The sequence below is a fragment of the Microcaecilia unicolor genome, chromosome 3 (genome assembly GCF_901765095.1).
Source record: "Microcaecilia unicolor chromosome 3, aMicUni1.1, whole genome shotgun sequence".
Lineage (NCBI taxonomy): Eukaryota > Metazoa > Chordata > Amphibia > Gymnophiona > Siphonopidae > Microcaecilia > Microcaecilia unicolor.
The window spans coordinates 330,784,816-330,810,603 of record NC_044033.1 but is presented as its reverse complement, the minus strand read 5'-3'; the positions used below and the strand labels follow the sequence as shown (position 1 = coordinate 330,810,603).

The 25,788-nt window shown below is 41.2% G+C and overlaps 1 protein-coding gene across 4 annotated transcripts in view; it reads right to left on the bottom strand.

Moving 5' to 3' along the window:
• Nucleotides 1-24,787, bottom strand: part of TULP4 (TUB like protein 4) — a 226,044-nt gene extending 201,257 nt beyond the window's left edge. For 2 of the 4 annotated variants that reach the window (XM_030198411.1, XM_030198415.1), the window contains exons 1-2: nucleotides 24,338-24,421; nucleotides 4,076-6,274 (exon numbers count right to left, since the gene is read on the bottom strand). In XM_030198411.1, coding sequence (XP_030054271.1) covers nucleotides 4,076-4,327 — 252 coding nt within the window. In that variant the 5' untranslated portion in view covers nucleotides 4,328-6,274; nucleotides 24,338-24,421. Of the gene's footprint in view, nucleotides 1-4,075; nucleotides 6,275-24,337; nucleotides 24,422-24,631; nucleotides 24,711-24,735 lie in introns of those variants that run through there. The other 2 variants (XM_030198414.1, XM_030198412.1) reach the window with 2 other exon arrangements.
• Nucleotides 24,788-25,788: the final 1,001 nt, after the last annotated feature.

The following is a 25,788-nucleotide window of genomic DNA, read 5'->3' as shown; positions in this document are numbered from 1 at the left end:
AATTGCAATTGGAAAGTTACAAAACCTTCCATAATTTTGATGAATAGTGGAATAGATGCCACATTATTCATGATATCATGCAGTCCTACTTTTGGATTTTTTTTTAAATGGGAGTCAAAATTATCCTACCCACCTGCAAAAGGAAAATTCCCTTGGGATAGTATATCAAAAATCCAATCCCTTAAACACGCCCAAAAAAAAAAGAAAGCGGAGCAGCCTTCATCAGATAATTTAGGCAACAGTCTAAGACACAAATAGCCAAACTATACTTATTAAAAAGCTCATTAATCTTGTTTATAGTTGGCATACTGAAAACCTCCCAAGTCTTTCCAGGGGTACAGCCTCACTGTTAGTCATATCTTTTTCAGCTACTAAAGGTTCCCTACACAAGTCTTGACAAAAGTTTTGGAACTTTTCCTTGAAAAACTTGGCTAATTCATTTGCAGATGATGTAACATTAAGATCCCATGCCACCAGAGGGGGCCCGATGGATGTTTAGTTATGAAATAAATCTTTCCATGAATCGATCAAGAGATGAACAGAAATTGTTTTACCTTCAACCCTCAAGTGGAAAGTACTTATTGCACTCAAGTGTACACTGATGGAGTTAGTTTTTAGGCCACTTTCAGAAATATTTAGAGGTACTTCATGAGGGAAGGAATGGAGCATGTAGCTGGATTGAGTGCTCTGGCTGTATGCCAGAGTAAAAATCTTTTCCACTTAAAATAATAATATTTCTGCATAGGCGGTTTCCTAGAAGCTAGGCGTATCCTAGAGATGCTTTCTGCAGACTTAAAGGAGTGAAATCTGACATCAAGAACCATGCCATCAAGGCTAGCGAGCATGGGTCCGGATGAAGGAGGGAGCTGTCATTCTGTGTATTACAGCTGAAAACGGATCTAACTTCCACGGTTCCTTGGATGACAAGTCTAGGAGAAGAGGGAACTAAATCTGCTGAGGCCAGTAAGGCGCAATTAAGATCATTGTCCTGTGGTCGTCAGAGTTTTAGAATAGTCTTTCCAATAAGAGGCAGCGAGGGGAAAGGCATATAGTAGATCTGTTCCCCAATGGAGCAGGAAGGCATCCAGTGCTACAAGGTTGGGAGTGTGGTGTCTGGAACAGAAGTGGGGAAGCTTGCTTTTCTGAGGAGAAGCAAAGAGATCTATTGCTGGAGTTACCCATTGCTGGAAAATTTGATGAGCTACCAGCATGCTCAGGGACCATGCATGAGATTGAAGGAGGCTGCCACATTTGTCTGCTACTGCATCCTGTTTGCAAGTAAGGTAAATGGCTCTTATTGAGATGTTCCAAGGAGCTTCCCAGGTCCATCTCTGGATTGCCCATTGAGAGAAAAGATACAAACCTGTTTCTCCTTGTTTGTTCAGGTAATATTTAGTTGTCTGTATGTACGTGAACCATCTCATTGAGAAGATGGTCTTGGAAAGTTTTGATGGCGTAACTCTAGGTCAATATGATGTGATTTCTCTCATGGGGACCACAAACCTTGTGTATGAAGCCAAACTAAGAGGAGTAGAGGCTGACCAATAGACAAAGCCAACTCGGGAGATAGTACTTGAAAGACACTTTATTGGTTGCCTGAATAAAGGACCCGACACGGTCTGTGTTTCAGTTTTACAAAACACCTGTTTAAGGGGTCACGAATAGTGTTCTAAAAAACATATATAAAAAATAGTATACAAACATACTGTATTTACATTAATAGAAATACATAGCTTAACTTTAACCTAAAGACTGTTAAAAAAAATATATTGTGGCATATAACTGAACATCTTTCATTAAGAAATAAATAAAACATAATGGTAACCTTCTAAAAAGGTAATAATACATGGAATATGAGCATGCTGTGGGACGTAGATAGAATATAAAACAATAAAAACAGATAAAAAGAAAACTTGTGGAAAATGGAAAACCTAGTAAAGCATATGGCCAAAAAGTGGAAAGAGAACTATAAAAAGATAATCTATGGTATGTTACATATTAAAAACAATGTTACTTACCGCAGAGTACACTGACTAGACAAAGTTGGCAACGAGCATAAACTCTGTTTTAATATGTAAGATACCACAGATTATCTTTTTACAGTTTTTAATATGTATTTCTATTTATATTTGTTAATGTAAATACAGTATGTTTGTATACTGTTTATTTTATATATGTATAACACATCTATATGTGTTTTTATTATACTATTCGTGATCCCTAAAGCAGGCATTTTGTAACGCCGAAACACGGACCATGTTGGGTCCTTTATTCAAGCAACCAGTAAAGCGTCTTTCCAGCACTATCTCTCAAGTTGGCTTTGTTTGATGGTCAACCTCTACTCCTGTTGGTTTGGTTGTCATGGAAGTTTCTCCTGTTTGCTGTTCCTGATCCTTGTGTATGAAGACCATCAAGGTGAGCACCCCAACCTACCATGGAGGCAAGTGTGGTAAGAACTTTCTGATGTGGAGTGGGCTGAAATAGAAGCTCCCTGTTGAGATGATGTGGAATCGTCCACCATTGCAGAGAGTGATGAAGCACCAGAGTGATTTGTATTTTGGACAAGAATTAAGTCTGTGGCTTCAGTCCACTGAGAGGAGAGAATCCACTGAGGTATTCGGAAATGAAGTCGTGCTAATGTTGTTACATGGACTGCTGAGGCCATGTGTCCAAGTAGATGGAGCAACTAGCATACAGAAATTTTATTAGAATTGGAGACCTGGGCAAAGACACGTATGATATTGTCGACTCATGGTTGCAGTAGATCAGCTCAACCGTGAATCATGCTTAGAAGGGTTCCAATAAGCTCTAAGGTCCGAGTAGGTTGAAGATGTTATTTGGGGTAGTTCACCACAAATTCTAAAAGTTCAAGTAGATGAATGTTGCAGTGGATGGACTTTTGTGTAGACTGCTGAGTGGGTCCTATCACGACCGCTGTCATGCCCAGCACCCCGACTTACCTTCTCATCTTCGGAAGTGTCAGGTCCCGCGACCGAGGGGTGTGGTAGAGACAAAAACCGGTGATGGAAGTCAAAAGGGCATTGGATGAACACACAGGATCCCTAACCAGGAAAATGGGTGGTATAAAAAACAAAACTTAAATGATTGCATGTGTGCTGATGTGTCAAGTGGTACTTAGATGGCAACTCAGCTGTGAAAAACTAAGGCCAACACGGGGCAAATTTCTTCGGTCTGTGTCCAATATATGGCAGAACAGTTTTGGATGGGCTGGAGAGGGCTTTGATGGCAACTCCAGTAGTTGGAACGTGAGCTCAGTGCTGGACAGACTTCTACAGTCTGTGTCCTGTGTATGACAAAACAGACTGGGATAGGCTGGAATGGGCTTCAATGGCAGGCCTGTAGTTGGAACAAGAACAATGCTGAGCAGACTTCTACCGTCTATGTACCAGAAATAGCAAAGAAAGACCAGGATCAAGTATTTTATACCACATTCATTGTTTGTTTAATCATGAATTGATAATAAGTGTGACTTGGGCAGTCTGGATAGACTGTTCTGGTCTTTACCTGCTGTCATCTGCTATGTTACTATGGGGCTCATTTTCAAAGCACTTAGACTTAACAAAGCTCCATAGGTTACTATGTAACTTTGTAAGTCTAAGTGCTTTGAAAATACACCTCTATATTACTTAAAAAAAAAAAAACCCACCTTTTAGATAACCATTGTAGCCAGCTCATATTTCTTCTTTACCACCAAAAAATAAAAAAGTTTAAGTGAAAGCTAAGTAATTCTTGATAAATAGTCTTGATCTTACGTGATTCTTATTAGCCTTGGGTAATTTATACTGATTGTGTATGACTTCATGAATGTTACTGCTTTATCTTATTTGTACTGAGTTCTTTGAATGGTTAGGTGAGGAACCAAATGAGACTATAAATAGATAAATACAAATAGATTAAGAGTAGTAATACATTCTGAACAGCACTCCAAAGCCTCACTGGCAAAACCTTAACAAACCCATTTACTGGGATCTTCAAACGTATCAATCAAGTGCCCTGTCTTGGAATTGTGCTCAAGCAGTACAAGAAACAGTAACACAAACTTGTCTGCACTCACCTCACTGTTGTGGCCACGGAGATTAAAGTTGGTCCTCTGAGGTGTGTTCCGATCTCTTCTGCAGTGGCTGGAGGTGAAAGTCACTCCTACGACTCCTCTCCCGTTTCCTGTAGCCAGCCAGCCTTCCTCATAATACCGCCTCCTGCATACCGGCTTCTCTTTTTCGCTTTTGGGAACTCTGCCTTTCCAAGACAGGCACAAAATATTGGAATCGCTGCAGAGCACGGGCCCATGCTCCACAGCAGCATACATGCTTTAAATTTCTCTCTGGCTCTTGGTTTTGCTTTCTTTTGCTCTGTCTCCTCAAAGGAGTACAAAATAAAAATACACCACCAAGTGCAGGGAAGATGTAATAATTGATAAAACATACCAAGAAGAGATCAGAGGTTAACGTTTGTACACATCCAGTAAATGCATAGCGTAAAAAATCCTTCTTTGTAAAAAGATGACAACAGTGTTGTTTAAAATAAAAATAGAAAGGAAGAAAAAAGTCTAGCGCTGAAAAATTCAGGTTCCATTTATTTTTGATTTATTCATTTGATGCCACATATCAGAATTTATTGGGATGCAGAATGTTTATACCACCCGAGATTCCAGACCAAAAATAAAAGTGGGGAGGAGACTATCAGGTACAACTTTTCAAGTAATTTAAGGCTTTGAGAATTTAGTCTGATTTTCTTCAGAAGTTCATTTGTAGTCAGTTTATCAACAACATTGTACCCTTAGATCAAAATGAACAACAAATGAAAACTCAGGTCTGGCAGATTCCTGCTGCTGCAGCATAAAAAGATTTCCAAAAAGGGAGGGGGGGTGGGGGAAAGCAATAAACCATGCAAGACACCTCCCTTCCCAAATCAGATCACGCCCAGGCCCCTGGACTCCATACCACAATACACTTTGCAGTTAGAAGTTGGAACAGTCCTGCCCAATTACTCACCCTCTCATTGTCTGCTTCTGGATTCAAGCTCATAAATGCCCAAAAGCTCTAGAGAATTTATATATTTATTGTATTTAATGCAGAACCTTTTGCTTTTTGGAATCTAATTGAGGCCTCTTCTTTTTCACACAAGTCTCCTACAATTAAGACGCTTATGCAGGACTAAGGGAAGAAAGGTTTCTGTTTATTTTATTCCAGCTGCAAAGAAAAATCCAAACATAAGAATGCAGCATAATCATCCACTCAGCCATAAATTTCCAAGGCTTCAACGAGAGAAAAGGAGAAAAGGTGGGGTTCAACTACGGGAGAACAATGACTACAAGGAAAGGAACAGAGGTAGAAAACCAGGCAATATTCTCTGCTTATACATACAGCTTCTCTCTGGTTTCTGACACTTTTTCCTGTTTTCATAAAGGGTGGCTCCTTGACCCAAAATATCTACAGGAGCTCTTCATGGGGTCTGTACCTGCCCATAGATACCATGTACAAGGTTTAAGCACAGCACTTTAATTTGAGCATACACTGGCTCAATTTTTTGTTGTTGTTGCTTTAACAGTATTTACAATATATTAAGTGGGCGAGGTGGAAAAGGGTGTGAGCAGAAATCACGCAACTGAATTTTTTGCTACAGCAAGACTGATCTAATCAATGGTCAGACTTTCAGTTTCAAAGCAGTTTCCCTAAGCCAGCACCATACTAATCACTGCAGATTATCAAACACCAAAAGATGCTGCATAGCTATTTATTGAGCCCAAAAAAAGAAGCAAGGGGGAGAAATAAAGCAAGTAAGCAGGTAGGGAGAGAAAAATTATTAGCAAGTTAAGCTTCTTTTCTTTCAAAATGCCAAGAACACAGATTTTGCCACAGCGTTGTGCATGCCTCCCACCCTTTTGTCCATTCATCTCCCAGCTCGTGAAACAGGTTTCCCGAGGCTCAGGGCTCAGCCTTTACTGGGTTCTTTTTTAAGATGTCTTGCAAATCTTTCCCAGCCATGAAAGCTGCACACATGGCAGACAATCAGCACGCGTCTCTCTTAAAGCTTTGGAAAGCAGGGCAGTCGTGCATGTCCATCTCCATCCTGAACTACTACTCATCAGTTGTGAGATCCTCCAGAATGTGTGATGAAGTGTGCATAGCTATACGTAGATATACAAATACACACACAGCCGTATCAGCCAGGCGTTTGATGCGCCATCTATCTTCCCGATGAAGGCCCACAGTCAGATTAGGAGTCATCCACCACAGGAATGATAATCCCAGTCCTAGTATTAAGAAGAAAAACATAAATCAATAGATCAATTATAACAAATCAATAAATCAATTATGTATTTGGTGTAGAGATTCTCTACACCAAATAAATAATACAGGATGTATGTACAATTTAAAGTATCTTCAGTTCTGTGGTCCTTTATTATTAACAAGCTTCTGCCCTATTGAGGATTTGCAGTAGCAAACTGGTCAGAACTCCTAACACTGCATGGCATTTACAACTGTTAAATTCTGCTATAACACATACATTTATTGGTTTCTAAGTCACCTTTTATACAGAAGGGTCACTCAAAATATTAACAGCAGAAGTTAATGACACACACAGTTTAATAATGGTCATATTTCAACTCAACACATACCTAAGGACAGGGAAATGCTTTAACAGAGTATTCCAAACTGCAATGGTCCGCAGACAAAAAAATAAATTACTGGATTTCCTGTAAGTTCATGGGGACTATGTTTTTGGAAGATCAGGTGCACATCTCCTCCAGATTAGTCTCCCAAAAATAAATCAAGCTATCGCAACTTAAAAGAAAAATACCTTCGTTGGCCAAAACATGGGTTATCAGTTTTCACCTGTTATGATGGTAGGCGAGAACAAGAAGGCCAATGAAATAGAAGAGTTGAGATGGGTCTAATCCACCAGGGTCAAAGACAAGGAAAGGGGGCAGGAGGAAGATGACAAGAAACTAACAGCATGAATTTTAAGGGAGGTGTATGAAATATAATTCCTGAAATCGGGCTGACTAAACCTCTCTTAATAGGGAACTGCTCAGCTTACAGCAATTCTATTTCTGTTATCTTCCTAGTTTCCTTTTATATAGTTTATTTGCCCATGAGCAGTTTAACTGCCAAGTGTTTACTTACCTCCCTGTTTACTAAGCCGTATTAGCGGCTGCTACGCAGCAATGCCGACACAGGCAATTCACTTAGCACGGCTTAGTAAACAGGGGGGTTAGTTTGCTATTTGAAATGCTTTGATGTACCCATGCATACCTCCTACTCACCCCCACCTTGCTAGACTGTCATTGAAATGCTTTGAAGCTTCACTTATATATAATATCAACTAATACATTTGCTTATTTCTGATCTGACAAAGAAGGGCAACCTTCGAAAGCTAATCAAGAAATGTATTATGTCCAATAAAAAAAGTATCATCTTATTTTCTTTTCCATGTTTTATTTTGTTTTATTTTTATTGATAACCTTTAAGAGTAGACTAACACGGCTACCACACCTCTCTACTATTTGAAATTGAAATTATTAAAAAAAAAAAAAAAAAAAAAAACAATGACAAAAGAAAGTGAAGCAGGAGATGGGGAGAGGTAAGAAAAGCAGAGCCCCCCCCCTCCACACACACACACTTGCTACACACTCCATCTGATGTACTGCAGCCAACGCCCTCTGGAGACAAACCAACCGATTATCTCCCTCATCATCTAGAACTCTAGCAAGGATGGCGGCCCCGATCCAAACTGCCCCCCCCCCCCCCCAGCTGCTTATCCACCAGGCACCTCTGAAGACACTGCCCCTCAGGAAAAAAGTACCCCCTCCAACCCTATCTACATATGGCCAGCATTCAACATGGCTGCGGTTCCTGCCGATGGAGATCTATGCAGACCATTGGAAGGGGGTGCATAACACCAAGAACCTTCCCACCCTGCACTCATCCAGATCCAGTATGCCAGGCTTTCCCAGGAATTTCTCTCTTCGGCTTCCCCAGACCCTGAGAAAGGACAGAATCGATCAGCTGCACTCCTCCCTTGTGTCTCTCTTAATTCCCTTTAAAAAAAAAAAAAAAGTGTTTATCAGACAGAGGCTGCTGGGGAAGGAATGCAAGAAACAGTTCAAAAAAAAAATACTACCACTGCAGAGCAAGTAACAAATACACAGTAATCCCAAAAAAAAAATTCCACGAGGCTCTGAAGGCCAAGCAGTGTGTGCTCTCAGCATACACTACCCCATGGTAGATGCACACTGGCCCCCAACCTATCTAGGCTCTGGGCTCCAGCATCTCTGCTGTCCCTGGCCCTCTGGGTGCGCCTAGAGGGAAATTCCCTACTGAGTACATTACAATAGCATTTGCCCCTGACAAAGGGCATGAAGCTAGCCAAGTCAATTGAATTAATTATTATTAGTATTATCATTATTATTTGGTATACGTGCTGACAAAGGGAGCACTTTGGAAAGCCTGGGAACTGCAGGAGGAGCCTGTGGGGAATACACCCACACAGGGTGAACAGGCAAGAGGGCTGGGAGGGGGGCTTGAGACCCGCACCCCTCAGGCAAGGCACTGCAGGACCGAGCCAAAGCCGCACACAGAGGCACTAAGAAGTGCAACTTGGGGCTGTGGAGCCAAGCTCGGAGTTCAACCAGTCCTGAGACTGTGATCTGGGAGCAACCATTAGGCTCGACCACGCTGTGCGACCATGGCCAGCAGAGCAGAAAGTTAGGTCAGGGACAGGAGCATGTCAAGACGACCCCAATGTCTCATCCTGCACATCCTTTAAGGCCATTCCACCCTCCACCGGCAGGGTGGAGTTTTTTTTTTTTTTTTCTTTTTAAGCCTCCCAAGCTCATTCTGAGCAATAGAAGAAAGGCCAAGTCGTGACCCAGGCTACCTTGAGGCTGGCATCTAGGGTGGTCCACTAAGTCGAAATGAGCATGTACATAATTTCATGTACAGGGAATGCTTTAGGCAGCTTCCAGTGTGCTAGCCATCCCAGGAGTAGAGTCTGAGGGGTTTTCCTGACTCAGAACTCAACATTCAGAGCCTCAGACCATAATTAAGTCCTCCTTGGGCAAAAAGCCTTATCAACCATAATCTCACCTTCCTCAACACCCACAGAAAAACATAAGCTAGTGTAGCTGATGCCAAGCTGATTCACAATGAGGGGAACATGAAGGAGCCAAAGAACATGCCTCAGGAGACAGGTTCAAAACGTCTCTCTTCACCCACAGAATCCAAAATGCAGGAGGCTAAGAAGCTTGCAAGGACTCAGAAACCTTCAACCATCATTGAGAGAGATAGGCAGAAGACTGCATATGCTAAGGAGACCTTTGCAGAATATAGGCTTCATGCACTGAAAGAACAAACCCTGGGACAAAAAGGCACCAAAGGCCCAGAAGTTACAATGCAATAAGAAACCTTACCAACACATGTATAAGGTTCAGAAATATGATCAGCTTGATTCCGCGTGGTTTGCAAATAATTAAAGAGCCTAAAACTTTTATCTCCAATAACGGTTTTATGGATAAATGGATACCCATCTTAAACCACTGCAGTCGAGATCTGATGATTCTCCTAGTGGGGAATCTCCTAGTGGAGGAGACGGAAGCTGATCTTTGCAAAAAATTTTCTCTGGATGATTACACCAAATATCTGAATGAAAAGAAAGAAACTACTGCTAAGTTTAAACACTCATTATGTCAAATTAAAATTTTAAAAATGTAAAAGAGATGAACGTGACTATCAAATGGATTGGGGTCTATGTTTGAGCTAATAATAAAGTTAAAACTGTTCTATGTCATACTGACACATTGAAACAGGTCTAAGTATTACCTCCATATCATCTCAGCCTACAAAAGACATCAAAAGCACAAACTCTGGTATTTCTTCTCAATTTATCTTACATTTTATTCTAGCTGGTTGCTGTGGAAAACTGACAGTACCTCTGTGATCAAGTCCGACTAGTCTGTAATTTTAAAGCAAGTTCATTCAGGACTTATAATCATTAAAGCACTCAGACACATTCTGAAAAATACTACCTTGGGGCAAACAACTTGTTCTTGCAATTCTTCTCAAAAGGAAATAACAGGAAGACAAAATGGCTTTCTCCTTTCAGCCTTTACCACAGGGATTTACCGAAGCAGCGCCTTACTAAGGTACACTACAGTCCGAAGTACTGCATCAGATAAACCCACTTATTTTGTAATATCTCATACAAATACAAATCAAGCTCCACATGCCTGTCTTAATAGTTTGCTCCACAGATGCTCAAATTTTCTACAAATGAAGCTGAAACTACTTGTTAAATGAGCCTTCATAAAAGCCAAGGAAAAATTAATGTCTTTCCATAATTTTCTTTCCTTTAGTCCTACCAGAACAGTCCAGGCAAGTGGGTTATAGCCATCCATCCACCAGTAGAAGGAGTCCGAGAAGCAGCCACAGAATGGTCAGTATGTCTAATAGTCAAGCAGTGGTGCTGATTGTGGTTACAATTAAAGCAGTTTACATATTATATACCAGTATTTAAATTTGTACCTAGGGCAATGGAGGGTTAAGTGACTTGTCCAGAGTCACAAGAAGTTGCAGTGGGAATCGAACCCAGTTCACCAGGATCAAAGCTTGCTGCACTAACATGTAGGTATTTCCTTAAGTCAGGAGCTTTGTGATAAGGGATAAATTAAGGATTCTAGAAAACTGAAGTGGTGTATCCTGGAAGCAAACACAGGATAAATAAACACCACCTAACAGAATTAAATTCAACAAGGGAAAGATTCTGGACTAGTCTGATAGGACAAAAGGAAAATTAATCAGGTGAGACATAATTTTTCCTTCATTGTCGTCCATACCAGACCAGTCCAGATAAATGGGATGTAGCACAGCAGTACTCAAAAAAGGGAAGGAAACAGAAAATGGAGACTAAATAGCATCGAAAAAGGAATTCCCGAAGAACTTGAAGATGTCAGCTACTACTGTACTTTGAAAGAACCAAAATTCTTGAATAAGACAGAAAGCATCTCTGAAGGTTTCAGAGGATATGGAATAGAATCAATTGTGGTCGACCCAGAAGGTAAAGTGTGATGGATACGGGCCTTTGGAAAGAGATATTCGAAGGTACGAAAATCATAGCAGTGACCAGAATTGCTGAGATATTAGAAATTTGTGAAGATCACAGATCAAGAAGGACTGACAGACATTAAAAATCTGAACAGCTGTTTTTTTCCTTTTCCGCTCCTAAATTTAGATGGAATATGTCAGATAGGAGATCAAAATCCTTTGCATAAGAAAAAGGAATTCCAAGGTAGTTCCTCAAGGCAAAGCCAGGTAGAGTGAAAAGATAACCTCTTGGCCTAAGAAAAGGAGTCTCCACTGATTCATAGATTTAGATTGACCAACCCAGACAAAAATGTCTATACAGACCTGTTAACATGGATCGAGCAGAAGAGAGTAATTAACCACTGAGAGTCCAAACTGAAAAATTGCAGGATTCAAACCTCCAAAGTTTTCACAAGCTCTGCCCTCCATCTCGTCCACCTTGCGTTCCAATTGTTGGACTGTGTGTCTAAGTTGATCCACTCATGACATGCACACTAGGCCTTTTTCTCCAACGCCCCAACTCGATGTTGCTGGGAATCTAATTCCAAATCCACACTGTCTAGGCATTCATGGGCAACCTCCATTCTATTTTGCAATTGCTGTAATTTTGTGTCAAGCGCAGCTTCCACCACCACTCAACCCTAAGACATGAGCTTACCGAAGGGCTTGATGGGGCTGTTTGAGCCACTATCTTGGTTGATGCTCCCCAAAGCATTGCTTTATCTTTCTGAGACTGTTTTGATGCCATAGCAAAGACAGTACTTTTCAAAGTTGCACCCCAACAAAACCCACAGGAGCAGCTAAGCACTGGTACAATTTAAACCCCAATCTGGCAAAAGTATACAGCTGTTTTTGATGGGGAAACAAAGGAGCCGAACAAGCTGCCTCTGCTCTAGGTGTCACGTGATTGTCAATGATTCTATAACAGAACATCCAATATGGAAACAAACCCCTTAATACATATAAAAATGTAAATACATAACCTCCATAAGTATACGTAATACATCGAAAAAGAAATGTCAATAAATATACAATACATATTAGAAAATATATAAAAACTCAAAATCCAGATGATATTAATTTAATTAAGCTATGTTTAAACCATGTAAACATTAGATAACTAATAGAGAGTAAATGCCACACAGAGTGAGTATGACTGAAAAATATAAGTTCAAAAACATCAGAGTAAGGACATCAAACAGCCTTCCAAAACAAATCCAAGATTTTATAATTTAAGAATAAAAGAAAATTTAGCTATCAAAACATTAATGCAGAATTATAATATTGTCATTAAGCCTGCTGATAAAGGTAGTAGGGATAATTGTTAAGAACAGAACCATGTATATTCGAGAAATAGCAAGCAAGATATTTGTTAATGAATACTACGCAAGTGTAGCTAATGATTCAACCAAGGAACTGAGTAAAGAGATCAATGAGGTAGTTACCATGCATTTCTTGCGGGCTATATCACTTCTAAAGAGAAAGCCTTTCTTAGAGTTGTATATCCAGTCATCCCTACCACCTATATACTACTGAAAAATTCATAAATCTGTCTCAGACCCTCGTAGGAGACCAATCATCTCCAGGAATGGGTCAGTACTTGAATCTCTCTCAGTTTTCATTGATTATTTCCTCAGACCATATGTTCCACAGATAAAATCGTACATGAGTGATTCAGTACATACGATTAATATTCTCCACTCTTTTGACAGTGATCTTTCTGGTATCACACTCATCACTTTAGATATTAAATCATTTTACACCAACATTCCAGATTGAGGCATTAACCATCATTGGAAAAAAAAAACTTCTCAGGCAGCATACATCGCACTGAAGAATTTCTAATCATTTCATTTTAACACTGGTCACCATTGCATTAACAAAAAGCTATTTTTTGTTTTCAAGACAAGTTCCTCCAACAAATTAAGGGCACAGCTACGGGTGCCTCTATGGCACCCAATATCGCAAATTTCTATGTTGCCAATTTTGAAGAAGTTGGAACAATAGAGGCTATGATCTACACACAGCTAATCCACAGAACAATGCGGACCAGAGTAAAAGTAGAAATATACTCTATTAAAATTGTAGCCAAAATTAGACTGTACAAAAGATACACCGATGATATTTACATCTTATGGAATGACAATATTGAATGGTTAAACACTAGGGATTAGAATCTTAAGTTCAAAATGAATTATGATTCCAATGAGATTTCTTTCTTAGATATCTTCATAAAGGCCAATTATGGTTTTCTCAGTACAATATATAGGAAACCAATGGATAAAAACAATTATCTCCACTATGATAGCTTCCACAATAAAAGCTTGAAGCAAAATTTACCCTTCTGTCTATGTTTGAGGTTACAACGCCAATGCTCTGATTTTGAGGAGTTTGAAATGAAAGCAAGATTTATAACAGAGGTCAGAAAAAGGAGGGTACTCACAGGATTAAGAAAAGATTTAGCAAAGCATGAGCTATCCATCAGGAACAATCACTACTTGAAAGAAGAGCACACAATAGTAGACAAAGTATTAAAAAAAAGCATTGACATATTTTGAAAGCTCATGATTGTTTTAAAAGGCCCAATATTGCTTATTCCAGGGGAGGAATTTAAAAGAAAAATTACTTCCATCAGCTTTGCTGGATATTGTACCTCCAACTGGCCCAAGGTTTAGCCATTCAAACCTAAAGGTACCGCGATGCCTTTTCTGGCAGTTATGCGGAGAGGTTGCTTGCTGTTGAGCAACTAAAAGCATCCCACCTTTGGTAGCATTAAACCTAAAATATGGCATGCTTACTACTTAACAGGATCTTTACAAACGTGCGCCAATTAGCACGTGCTAAACACCAGAGACGCTCATAGGAATATAGGGGCATCTCTAGCATTTAGCGCACACTTATTTTTAGAGTGTACTAAAAACACTAGTGCGCCTTTGTAAAAGTACCCCTTAGTAAGCTGACAGCTCTCCAGAATGGGCAGGCACCTGCCTTTGAAAAACTTTGGGAACCCTTTGTGAACTAGCATCAGTCAAATTCTACTTTATAGATTTCTGGAATGTCTTTTCTCATTTCAGGTTTGTGAAGCGGGCAGCAGCTCTAATCCAATTTATTCGTTTAGTACGTTCAAGAGAGGAATATACTATACTATAGAATGTGTGACTTAGGTACTTAAGTATTTTGTTGTCTTATAGATTATGACATTAAGCGATACTATACAGGGGGAATGGGTTTGTTTATGTTTGTATTATAAACATTTTCAAGTCAAAAAAAAAATTTTGCATACTCATCTGGTTGCATGGCACATAAGTCTACTAGTGCATAACTCAAAAGGGCGAGTGACAGAATTTACACCAGGTTTCAGCAGGCGCAAGCCTATCTCCTAAAGTTAGGCGCTTGACTCAGCACTAAGCATTGATTCTATAAAGGGCACCAATTTTTTTGTAACCAAATTTTGAGCACCATTTACTGAATCCAGACTTACGCATGTGTTTACAATGGCGAGCTATAGACACGTTAGCATTTTTAACACACATTAAACACTAATGCGCCTATAGGAATGCATTGGCGAATTAGCATTTAACATGCCTTAACTTTAAAGGCGCATTAAAAACGCTAATGCGCCTTAATAAAAACATACCCCTTAATGAGGACAGAATACTATGAATGATCTAGTAAATAATTTTTGAACAAAAATTTAAAACTTGGGTCAAAAATCTTGCATTTTAAAATTTAATGCAAAAACATGCACTCTATTATAAGTACAGAAACCAAGGAGAGCCATACAAGCTATAGAGGACTGGCCACCTTTTCAAATTATGTACTGGACATTGATTATTGTATTACTAGTAATGACACAAATGAAACGGACGCTAGCAAGGTTTTCCTTGGAGTGTGTATGTTTGAGAGAGAGTGTGTGTGTGAGAGAGAGAGAGAGTGTGTGTGTGAGACACAGAGATAGAGTGTGATAGACAGAGAGTGTGTCAGACAGTGTATGTGAGACAGAGTGAGTGAGTGAGTGTGTGTGGGGGGGGGGGGCGGCTCTGAGTTCCATGACCCCCTCTCCTCCCCTCCGAGTTTCAGGCCCCCCTCCCTCCCCTGCAAGTTCCATGCCCCCCTGTCTTCAGAGTTCCACACCCCCGCGCCTCCCTCCCTCTCTCTGTGGCAGCCCGACCTGCGTTGGTCGCTCGCTCCCTCCCCCCCTGCGAGTTCCATGCCCCCGTCTTAGGAGTTCCACACCCCCCCCCCCCCGCGCCTCCTTCCCTCTCTCTCAGTGGCAGCCTGACCTGCGTTGGCTGCTCCCTCCCTCCCCTGTCTTCGGAGTTCCACACCCCCGCGCCTCCCTCCCTCTCTCTGTGGCAGCCCGACCTGTGTTGGCCGCTCCCTCCCTCCCACCCCTGCGAGTTCCATGCCCCCGTCTCCCTCCCTCTCTCTCAGTGGCAGCCCGACCTGCATTGGCCGCCCTCTTTTCACTGTCCTGCGCCTGCCCCTCGCCTTCCTGCGTGCCAGCTGTAATTTTAAAGTTCTTACCTCGGTGTACGCCAGCAGTGAAAGTAGAGTATGCACGGCGCTTCACCATGCCTTCCCTTCTGTCTCAGCTCTGCCTCTGGTCCCACCCTCACTTCCTGTTTGCGGAAGGGCAGGACTAGAAGCAGAGCTGAGACAGAAGGGAAGGCATGCTGAAGCACCGTGCATGCTCTACTTTCACTGCTGCCAGTGTACACCGAGATAAGAACTTTTAAATTACAGCCGGCACGCAGGAAGGCAAGGGACAGGCGCAGGACAGCGAGAAGAGGGCGGCCACTGAGAGAGAGGGAGGCGCGGGGGGCATGGACCTCGCAGGGGAGGGGAGTGGGAGGGAGCAGCCAACACAGGTTGGGCTGCCACTGAGAGAGAGAGAGAGAGGGAGGGAGGCGCGGGGGTCTGGAACTCCGAAGACAGGGGGGCATGGAACTCGCAGGGGAGGGGGGCGGCCCTGGAAGTCGGAGGAGAGGGGGGGCGATTCTCCGTCGATTCAATCATCACCTCCAACGTTCTTTTTTTGGCTGGTGCTAGTTTCGCTTTCCTCTCATTGATCCGCCCTATGACGTCATCACGTTCCAACGTGAGGACGGACCAATGGGAATTGTGTTACGAACCCAGGCATCCAGACGTTGAACGTTGGAGGTGCAAACTATTATATAGGATAAGATATAATTTTAACTGCTGTGAGTTGAGGCATCCAGAGAATATCTGCAAAAACGGGGTATTGAACAATTTGTAAATTCAAATGTTATCAATAGAAATCAAACAAAATAAAACATGGAAAAGAAAATAAGATGATACCTTTTTTATTGGACATAACTTAATACATTTCTTGATTAGCTTTCGAAGGTTGTCCTTCTTCATCAGATCAGAAATAAGCAAATGTGCTAGCTGACAGTGTATATAAGTGAAAACATTCAAGCATTACTATGACAGTCTGACAGGGTGGGAGGATGGGGGTGGGTAGGAGGTACGCATGGGGACATCAAAGCATATTTTGTTTGATTTCTATTGATAACCTTAAGAGTGGACTAACACGGCTACGACACTCCTCTACTTAAATTCAAATGTGAAAGAGATCTGGATGAAATCATATCGGATGACCTCAATTTTTCCAACTGAGACAACACGAGCCCCTGAAATGCCAAAATGCACAGGGAGAGGTATAACCTGTAAGAAAACACGAGATGGAAATCATTCTATACCAGTGTTTCCCAAGTCAGTCCTGGAATACCCCTTTATCAGTCAGATTTTCAGTATATCCATAATGAATATGCATGAAAGAGATTTCCATTCAATGTGGATATCCTGAAAACCTAACCAGCAAGGAGGTACTCCAGGACAAACTTGGGAAACACTGTTCTATACAAACCGCTAGCAAGATCTCTGATACCTCATCTCTCCCTGGGCCCTGATAGCCTCCATGTTTCTCTCTCACTGACAGCAGGAGAAAACAATTGAATTATGACCTGAACATGTACACCTTGGAGGAAAGGAGAAACAGGAGTGACATGATAAAGATGTTCAAATATTTGAAAGGTGTTAATCCGCAAACAGACCTTTTTCGGAGACGGGAAGGCGGTAGAAACTAGAGGACATGAATTGAGGTTGAAGGGGAGCAGACTGAGGAGTAATGTCAGGAAGTATTTTTTTCACAGCGAGGGTGGTGGATATGTGGAATGCCCTCCCACGGGAAGTGGTGGAGATGAAAACGGTAATGGAATTCAAACATGCGTGGGATAAACAAAAACGAATCCTGTTTAGAAGGAATGGAATCTTAGCGGAGATTAGGTGGCGACGCCGGTAACTGGGAATCAAAACCGGTGCTGGGCAGACTTCTACGGTCTATGCCCTGATCGTGACTGAATAGATATGGATGGGCTGGAGTGTAAATTTTAAGGGGTTTCGACATTAGCTTCAGAAATTAGTACAAGAACAGTGCTGGGCAGACTTCTACAGTCTGTGCCCTAAGAATGGCATGTGGAGACAAACAAAGCAGATCAATCAGTGATATGGTTCAAAACTTTATTTTCAGAGATTCGCCCGACACAGACTGTGTTTCGCCCACAAGAGCTGCGTCAGGGGCTAATAGTCCAAGCAGGACATGAGATTGAAACGTAAAAAACCAGCAGGGTGCTTTCCTCAATCAAGATGAGGACATCAGCTCAATGCACAGGGTAAGTCTCTGGTCGCATCTCTCAGCTGCTGGTTTTTTACGTTTCAATCTCATGTCCTGCTTGGACTATTAGCCCCTGACGCAGCCCTTGTGGGCGAAACACAGTCTGTGTCGGGCGAATCTCTGAAAATAAAGTTTTGAACCATATCACTGATTGATCTGCTTTGTTTGTCTCCACGTTGGATTTTGCGGATCGCTTGCCATCTTGTTTCTTAGGACTAAGAATGGCATGGACAAATCAAATTCAGGTATAAAGTATCACATACCATATAAAATGAGTTTATCTTGTTGGGCAGCCTGGATGGACCATAAAGCTCTTTATCTGCCGTCATTTACTATGTCTCTCCAGCTAGATATACCAGCCACTAAATGTTAGGCACTCTAGCGCATGGAAAGTTTTCTAGCACTGAATGGTGGCCTTTAATTTCAAAGCTGTACAGGAATTATAAAGTAAATAAATAAAATGGGTGGGTGGAAGGGTAAAGTGTTCAGAGGCATGAGAAAACAAGAAGCAGAATTCTCAGCTACAAAAAAAGGACTATTTCTGGTAAGGTGTGTGTAAACCACTGTACATATCAAGTTCTTCTGCACCTGTTTCAAAATATTTTATCATTTTACTTTTTAATATCTTAAGATTCCTAGGTAGCTCTAAAGTTCCCTTTCAGTAGTTTGTTCCTAAGGTTATTAATGCAGTGGTAAGGCTTTGAAAAAACGTTCCTTCGCCAGCAGTGCAACTTTACAGTTCACAGATGCAAAATGAGTGAAATGGGTCAGAAGCTAAAGGCAAAAATAAATCTCCACAAACACAGACAGAGGAAATGGAAGGCGACTCCTTTGGGGGAATATTTTTCCAGGCCTCAGTTCAGGCAGATCTCATTCTGCACTGATCTGATGAAGTGCATACATGGTCAAGTGAAAAAAAAAAAACGTATCCCTACAACTTTTTGTTAATCTTTTCTGTATATATCCAAATGGACTTTTATTCAACCTTTTCACAAATCATGACCAAATCCAAGACTTTGTGGCCTTATCAGTACAAAATTAAACCTAATTTAAAATAAAGGAAGAAAGGAACAATCTTTTGTGCAACAAGTTTAAAAAAAAAAAAAAAAAAAGCTTCCCTGTGTTGTCTGGATCATTTTTCTTAACTTCTCTTCTACATGGACATCAGTTTTACTTTTTCAGCCCATATAGTCTTTTTTTTTTGTTTTGTTTTTTTGTGACTTTTTATTGGCTGGAACAACAACATAACAACATTTCTATCATATACTGTGTGATTGTATGCATACATTTTTATGTATATGAGCTGACTATATAAACATACAATCTATCTAACCAAGGTAGGTAGCGTGACGAGGTATATTTTCAAAGCACTTAGACTTACAAAGTTCCATAGGTTACTGTGGAACTTTGTAAGTCTTAAGTGCTTTGAAAATGAGCCCCATAGTCCAGTGGTTCCCAAACCAGGCCCTGGAGGCACCCCAGCCAGTCAGGTTTTTGGGATACCCACAATGTATATTCATGAGAGATATTTGCATGCACTTCCTCTACTGCATGCAAATCTCTCTCACGAATATCCATAGCCTCTAATACTTAAATAGTTTCAAGGCATGCTAGAACCAGAGCTACTGGAAAAGATTATTATTAAAAAGGGGTTTCAAGTTTTCTAACACACCAGCAGTGTACCCTTAACCCTCAGAGCAAAGCGCTCAATTTCCTTGATTTGATAAAATGTTTTCAAACATTCAAGTATCATAGTGGGAGCTGGGACTTTCTACTTAGAAGCGACCACTCTGGCAGCTATTAGTCCACTCCTCTATCTGCTTTTCAAAACCAGCATTTCCAATAGATTCAACTGCCTCAAAAACACCGTTTTATTAGCATGTAAAAAATGTTTTAATTGAAACAGGAAAAAAAGGTGGAGTATTTTACACATTTATTGATAGTATCTACTCTTGACAAAAAGGAGACATTCTGAATAAAATTAGTAACTGGGTCATTCCATGTCAAGTGGTCTGATTTCAGAGAAGTGCCCTGCTCGACCATCACGGATTTCGATGAAATTTTCTGTGAACATTCATACATGTCCCCAATGCACATTGGTAAAGTTTTACGTTCGCCAATGCAACACTTGCTGAGATATAGTAATCTATTTGACCCCATACTGCAGCCTTGTATGGTATGACTCTGAGATTTCGGCAACTTGGAGACACTGTATCTCCGGCAATATTTTGTTGATAGAAACAAAACTTGGCCATCTTGTACAATTTTTTTCTGCTCTATTAAACAAAATAATTAAAAAAAATGTTCATAAGCGATTTCCATGAAGAAAACTTGGAGCAAACTTGGTCCGAAAAAATTGTAAAGTCTGGCTTTTTATATCTCTGGAATTAAAGGTGTGATAAATGTGACATTTTTCACACAACAACTTATCAACACAAAGTTTTCGAATATAAAATTTCATTCTCCTAATATTTTCCATTAGTTCACAAATTGAGTGTAAAGTTGATGATTTTTGCAAAAACGCCAAAAATAGGGTATTTTTAGCCCACTTTTACAAAAAAAGACCTTCTGGAAACTCTTTTTAATCATTTTCATTAGAAAGAGCATGTTTCAAACCCCTTAAAAAAGTAGGGTTGGGTTTTCATCACTGGCATATAAATAAGGCCCTAGAAAAGTTTCAAATGACACGATTAACTTTGTGGCCAAAATTTCCGATATCGTTGATCCTAATTTAAAATTGGCCAAACTATTGCCTGGTTGTTATGTTGCCTGCATTTATGACAATAAGTGGTGGGTAGGCAACGTTGTTGAAATTTCCATCGAACAAAATGATGCATTGGTAACATTTATGCATCCACCAGGCCCGGCTCATTCATTTTATTAGCCTGAAAGAAAAGATGTTTGTTGGGTTCCAACACAACATCTTATTTGTGTGCTTCCAGTGCCATCAGTTACGTCATCAGGCCGCCAGTATCAAAGCCCAGAAGTGACACTAAAGAAAGTGGCTCATAAATTCAATAATAAATAAGCAATCGTTGGAATTTGGCAGTTCATACAAACATTACGGACTTCAACTTGGGAACCATTTAAGATACCCACTTTAGGCTTAGGAACCTAGAATAAGCTGCCCAATCGTTGGCTTGGGAAACGGACAGATACCCACACATGGCTTTGGAACCTTGATGAAGAAACCAAACTAGAGGCTAAAAATTAGCTCGCTAACGCTAGAGACACCCATAGGAATATATGGGTGTGTCTAGCGTTAGAGTGCGCTTATAAACCCTAGCGCACCTTAGTAAACCAGGCCCTCAATCTCTTGGGGGAAAAGGGCATTAATTTCTCCCTGGCCATCACAATTTTATGAATTAGTCCCTCCACTTCATTTTCTTATGCACTTTTGCTAGCCCTGATAGATCATCTTTCAAAATGGTCATTTTGCACACTATTTTTTTTCACACTTGCCCTGTATTCAATAAATTTACCATGTACCACTGCCTTTAACACATCCCAGACACTGGCCATATTCAATGCCCCTACGTCATTAAACACTATATACCTCCAATAATTTTCCCATTTCCTCTACCAAACCTTGGTCTCATCCCCCAAAACATCTCTTTTTCTAAAGTCAAAATGTACCGGAGCATGATCCAGCCATACTATCTGATCCATCAAACACTCCAGCACATCCACCCAGAATAACACATGAAATTTCTGATCAATGGATGTTTAAGTCTCCAAATATCAACCAAAGTGGTCCCAATACCTCTTAGTAGGTTCCCTCCTCTTGACAATCCATCCATGCCCTCAAAAATTACACTATTCAAGTACTCCTCCTCTTGGGGGTATAGGGAAGATCATCCAGGCCCCAATTTTCTATAACTTACTTATTTTAAAACATTTGATTACTTGCCTCACTCTACAGAGCTCGAGGCAAGATACAATGAATAAAAAAGTAGCACATTACAACAAACCTACCAAAAAAAATTTAACCTCCTCCCATGTTCCAATTACAAACTAGTCATAAAAATCCAAGTTTTTAACTGTTTCTTAAAAGTTCCATAATGGCTTAGCTGTCGCAACTCCAAAGGAATTTTGTTCCACAACTTGGGGGTCCCTACAACCGAAGGCAATCCTCATCTGTAGCTTTCAACTTAGATCTTTGTGACACCTTCAGCAACTCCTGGGTGCCAGATCATACATTTCTATGTGCTACATACATCTCCGAACATTCACTCAAATAGGATCAACTTTCTAACTTAAGAGCAATAAAAAAACAAACATACAACCCTGAAGTTAATATGATATTGTCCAATGCAGCTCACGCAAAAACAGGCGTAATGTGACCTTGGGCCTTCATATGCATATGCAGCCGAATTCTGTATCAACTGTAAACGCTGCAGTTGATACTTTGGTAATCCACAACATAGAGCACTGTGATCATATAGTCACAAAAGGATGGATTAATAGAGCCAGATCATTGTTTTCCAGCAAACCTCTAAAATGTCTAAGAAGGTGAACACTAGCAAAACTAGAACGAACCACAGATGATATTTGCTCTTCAAATCTTAAACCACCATCCAACCATACTCCTACATTTTTTACCTTCTGCTGTTTAATTAGAGGAACTGCATCAGTTATTGACAGTTGACAAAACATTTCCTTTTCTATAGAACCACATATATGTCTTTTCAAGGTTCAGTTTTAATTCTGCTTTTTTAAACCACAAGGACATATTCAGCAAACATTCATTCAAGCATTCTAATGGCACTCCCGATCTTCACCAACCTCTAGTCACAGTTGTACATCATGTGCAGAGATGTCCCTGCCTTCTAAATAATATTTACTAAGGTAAATCTTAAATAGTAACAGAGAACACCGATCCCTGCGGTAACCCATACTCTAAAACTGCTTCACCTGAGCACTGTCCATTCCAGATGACAACCTGCCATGTATCCTGTAAAAAAGGCACAAACCAACTCCATACCACACCACCAAACCCAATTTCTGACAGTCTAGACAGCAATAGCTTATGATTGATAGCATCAAATGCTGCAGTAAAATCCAACAATACCAAGAGTATATCTTTCCCTTTATCCCAACTCCTCCTAATATCACTCACCAGCAACACCAGCACTGTCTCGGCACTATGGTTCCTACAAAATCCAGACTGCCTAGCATTCAAGACAGCATGGACCTCTACAAATTCCAAAAAATGCACTGCCCTTTCAGTGATCTTATCTAAAAAAGAAATTTCAGAGACTGAGCGATAATAAGCGCAGTATAAATTTAAATTCAACTTTGTTAATGTGCATGCATTTAAAAATACATACTGGTAGGTCTCTATCTTTGCCTCTAACACAAAGACACTCTTCTTCTTATCCCTCCATTTATCAATTACTGTGTATTGGCATGTTTTGTTTTCTGTATAGCATTGCTATACTTGCACTACTGGATCTTCCAGCAACCTTAGGCTTCCTTCCATCATAAGATCCCAGTTTAAGTTTCCTGAAAAAGGTATCCTCAGTTCCCACCCTGTCAAACTGCAGTATAACCTTTTTCTTTTCCTGATGGGAACGTTTTTCCTCTGTTAGTTGATTATTTTACTCTTGGTCCTGCAGATGCAGACAGAAAGCTGGGGTTCCAGCCATATCCCAGTGTGGATGAACGATCAGAACTCTGACATTCGTTCGGCATGCCTGATAATGACTACAAGCACTGTGGAAAGGTCAACTTGAATCACCTCCACAGTCACTGTGAGGTGGAGAAGACACTCTTGGTGGCCAGGAAGAGCAGAAAACTTCTACACAGCGACTAAATAACTCTGCGCACTCTATTAAGACCTCCTCTGAAAACAATGTTTCTGCCTCCCTGAGTGCACACAAAGGAGTGCTAGCAGGGCTCCTTCAAAATGGGCATGAGCATGCATCCAGGCCTAAAAATGCGATCATCTTCAGCAAATTCGCACAGGCCTGATGTCCCATGTAAAGTACTGGAACAGGCAACTTAGAGATGTCCCTCAAGAAACTGCCTCTAAACTGCCTAGTTTTTTAATTACTTTACACCATCAAATAGGTTCAGACCTGATGATTGCACGACCTTTGTCTTGCTCCTCCAGCACAGACATTATGTCAGCCTCTCAGCTCAGACAAAACAGCGCTGCACATTAGTACAAGAATCACTCACTGCACACTAGCTCTGTGTTGTCAACGCAGACGTTGCCTTGCTCTCCAACTGTGGCACAGACAGCTCTGTGCAAGGATCAGCAGTTCAACCTCCACTACAGTCCGGGCTCAGAGATAGCAAGTCAACGCATTCGGCTGCCCTCATATTCTCACACCGAGTACCCCTCTTTCACATGCATTCGGAAAGTGGGGGGGGCAGATCAGATCCCCCCTCCCCGTGGTCTGCCATCTTTCCCTCTCTTTTTCGCTATCCCCGGTCCAATATATATCTCTCCCTCTCCTCCTTGCCCGCGATCCAGCACCTCTCGCTCAACCACCCCCCGCCCTCCATCAACCTACCGTCAAACTCATACCTGAAATCGCCCACCACCAATCCCTCAGCGTTCCTTCTGCTCCGACCCTTCTGACACAACCGAACCTCTATTCCCTCGGATGAGTCCCGCCTTACTGGAAACAGGAAGTTGCGTCAGAGGAAGGCAGAACGCTAAAGAATTGAAAAATTACGTCAGAGGAGGGCGGGATGTCGAACAAGTCCGGAGAAGGAAAGCTGCGGCGGGACCTGTGGCTGGACTGGGTATCACAATGAAAGCAAAGAGCTGCACGGGAGCGGGGCATCCGTGTGTGCACGAGCCTGATCAAATACGCACCCCGAGTCCTCCAAGATATCCAACTACCTCCTCCTCGTCCCTTCAATAATTCAGCGCAGCCGCACTTGCTCTCTGCTCGTACTGCTACAGAAAGGGTTACTTACACTGACATGCACGGCCCAGCACCAGCTGCAGAATCAGAGGGCACCTGATCTACTGGCGCATGCGTGTGGCGACCTTCACGTCGTGCTGTCAGATGGCTGCACGTGGTGGTTGCCACACCCACACGCCGGTGAATCAGGGGATAATGATGACCTCTGATACATTACTACTATAAATCACTTGATATTGAAGAGGGGAGTTGCTGCACATGCAAGTGAACCGTGGTTTATCACCAAAGCGGTAAGTGTTAACTAATGCACCAGCTGTTATAAGGTGACTTTTTTTTTTTTTTTTTTAGTTTGTGCCGAATCTACAAACAATTTTATGCAGAATGGGCTAAATTCTATATATCACACCCCGAGATGTCTGTGCGGGAATCGAAGCATATTCTACAAAGTAGGCTTTAATTAAGTCGTAATAAAATTTATAGAATAAGCCAAGCGCTGGTCCATGCAACAAAATTTAGGCGCAATTACACCAACGAAAACCTGGTGTAAATCCCAGCGCCTAAATTACATGCATAGAACTACATGCATAGATTTTAGAAATGCCTATGACCTGCCCATAACTACGCCCACTTTTCAACTATGCGACTTAAAATTTACGTGCACCATGTTACAGAATATGCTTAGCAAATAGTGCATGTAAATTCTAATTCCAATTAGTGCTGATAATTAACATCCAGTTAGTGCTGATTAGCATGTTAACTAATTAAGTTATGCACATTGTTATGGAATACACTTCGATTTCCATACAGAAATCTCAGTGTGATACATAGAATCCTGGGGAAAATGCATGCATAGACTTGGAGGCAGAGTTAAAGGCAGACTGGGGGCCAGCATCGATATAGGTAGAGCATAGGAGTGGAGGAGTAGCCTAGTGGTTAGTGCAGTGGACTTTGATCCTGGGGAACTGAGTTTGATTCCCACTGCAGCTCCCTTTGACTCTGGGCAAATCATTTAACCCTCCATCGCCCCTGGTACAAAATAAGTACCTGAATATATGTAAGCCACTTTGAATGTAGTTGCAAAAAAACTCAGAAAGGCAGTATATCA